The 1,746-nt window shown below is 46.8% G+C and overlaps 1 protein-coding gene across 3 annotated transcripts in view; it reads left to right on the plus strand.

Moving 5' to 3' along the window:
- Window positions 1-848: 848 nt before the first annotated feature.
- VSTM2A (V-set and transmembrane domain containing 2A) overlaps window positions 849-1,746 on the plus strand; it is a 22,350-nt gene continuing 21,452 nt past the window's right edge. For all 3 annotated transcript variants that reach the window (XM_026842305.1, XM_026842304.1, XM_026842306.1), the window contains exon 1: window positions 849-1,069. In XM_026842305.1, coding sequence (XP_026698106.1) covers window positions 881-1,069 — 189 coding nt within the window. In that variant the 5' untranslated portion in view covers window positions 849-880. The remainder of the gene's footprint in view (window positions 1,070-1,746) is intronic.

A 1,746-nucleotide genomic window follows, 5' to 3' on the forward strand; every position in this document is an offset into this window, starting at 1 on the left:
TTATTTATCACATTGTTTGTAGTCCCTCTCACTTGACTAACACATTCCATTAAGTTGCGCAATTTTAAAGTGCATTATAGAAAAGGATGAGAAGGAAGTAAAAACTGAGACTGAAAGAAATATTGGTGCCCAGGACTATGTTCATCAGGGCTAGTTTTTAAACCTAGCAGTGGTACACTGAAATGGGCAGATCCTGTTTGTTAAAGGGAGCACCTGACAGGACTGAGAAATGGAAGATGTATTGCTTCTTGGTCTGATTATGCAAGCAGAGGTTCTCAGAAAGAGTAACTAACTCAGGTAAAGCCTTTGAAATGGCCATTTTGATGAGTGGTCGTAACCTGCACCTCAGAAGAGCGACCGTTCCAACAGCCATTCCAGATGGCTGTGGAAGATTTAACAATTTACGTGTCTCCAGCTCAGCCCTACAAAATACAATAAATCAGTCTGTTTTTTTTTTTTCCTCTTCCAAATTGGTCTTGTACAAAATCCCTCAGTGAATCTGGTGAAATACTGTGTTCTGCCCAAGGGTATTTGGACCTAATTACATGAAACTTTACTAGCCCATGGGAGCAGTCAGGGGGGTCTATAGCATTTCCCATGAGCAGAGCTTAGAGTGTAAAGAAAGTGGATTTGTGTATAAGGGAAGGAAGGCATACCTGGGTGTGAAAGAAACCAGGGGATATAACATGTGGGAAAAATGGAAAAACATAAAAGAGGGAGAATGAGAAAATAAAGCAGATAAATTAAATTAAAAAGAAAAAAAACAAAAACAAAAAAAAAACCCACCAAAAACACACAAAGAGAGAGAGAGAGAATGAAAAAGAAAAAGCAACACAGAAAGCAGAGAATAAACAGTGAGTAGGTAACAGGAGATCCCAACATGTTATGCATTTGTTTTGCAGCAAAATTCACTGAGTTTCCCCGAAATGTCACGGCCACTGAAGGGCAGAATGTGGAGATGTCTTGTGCTTTCCAAAGTGGCTCTGCTTCCGTGTACCTCGAAATCCAGTGGTGGTTTCTACGAGCGGCTGAGGACCAAGAGGCTGGAGCTGAGGTGACAGGCACTCAGGTACTGATCCTCTGACATGGGGTCCCCAACCCACCCGCGAGAAAAAGGGGTGGAGAGGAAGGGAGGGAAGGAGAGAAGGGGGGAGAAGGAGGGAGCAGAGGGAGATTCTGGATCTCCCCAGGGACTTAATTTTGACCATGAAATGACACCACAGGAACCTGCAGAGAAAAATGCCCCCTTCAAGGGATGGTGTCTTTGGTGCCTGTCACTCTGAGGCTGCTGCTAGGGACATTCACAAAACCACACAGATGTCCAACGTCTAAATTTTTTATTACTTTTATTTCTTTCTCTATCTCATTATCCCTTTGGAAAGCAGCTGTTCAGAGACTGCTCCTTGTGGGAATTTTTTATTTCCCGAATGGCAAGATCCTACACGTGCCCTCCAATATACAGCTGGTGCAGTGGAGTTGGCAGCTCTAACTCTGCATGCAGCTGCCACAGCAGGGCACACACTTGGCGGAGGGGGAGAGCAGGGGGGAACCAATGCCCCAGAAAAGCAAAAAATAACCCCAACCAACTCGTACAACAGCGCAATTTGTCTTCCGAGCGGGACAGAGGGGCCCATGTCCGCTTGCACTGCCAGCCAGGGACGCTCCTCCCCTCCTCCGCTGCCGGCTCCGCGCCGGTCTCGGCGCAAAGGCGCCCCCGGGCGTGTGGGGGCTGCGGGGCCCGTCGGG

Source organism: Athene cunicularia, assembly GCF_003259725.1.
Source record: "Athene cunicularia isolate RWA chromosome 2 unlocalized genomic scaffold, athCun1 chr2_part1, whole genome shotgun sequence".
Lineage (NCBI taxonomy): Eukaryota > Metazoa > Chordata > Aves > Strigiformes > Strigidae > Athene > Athene cunicularia.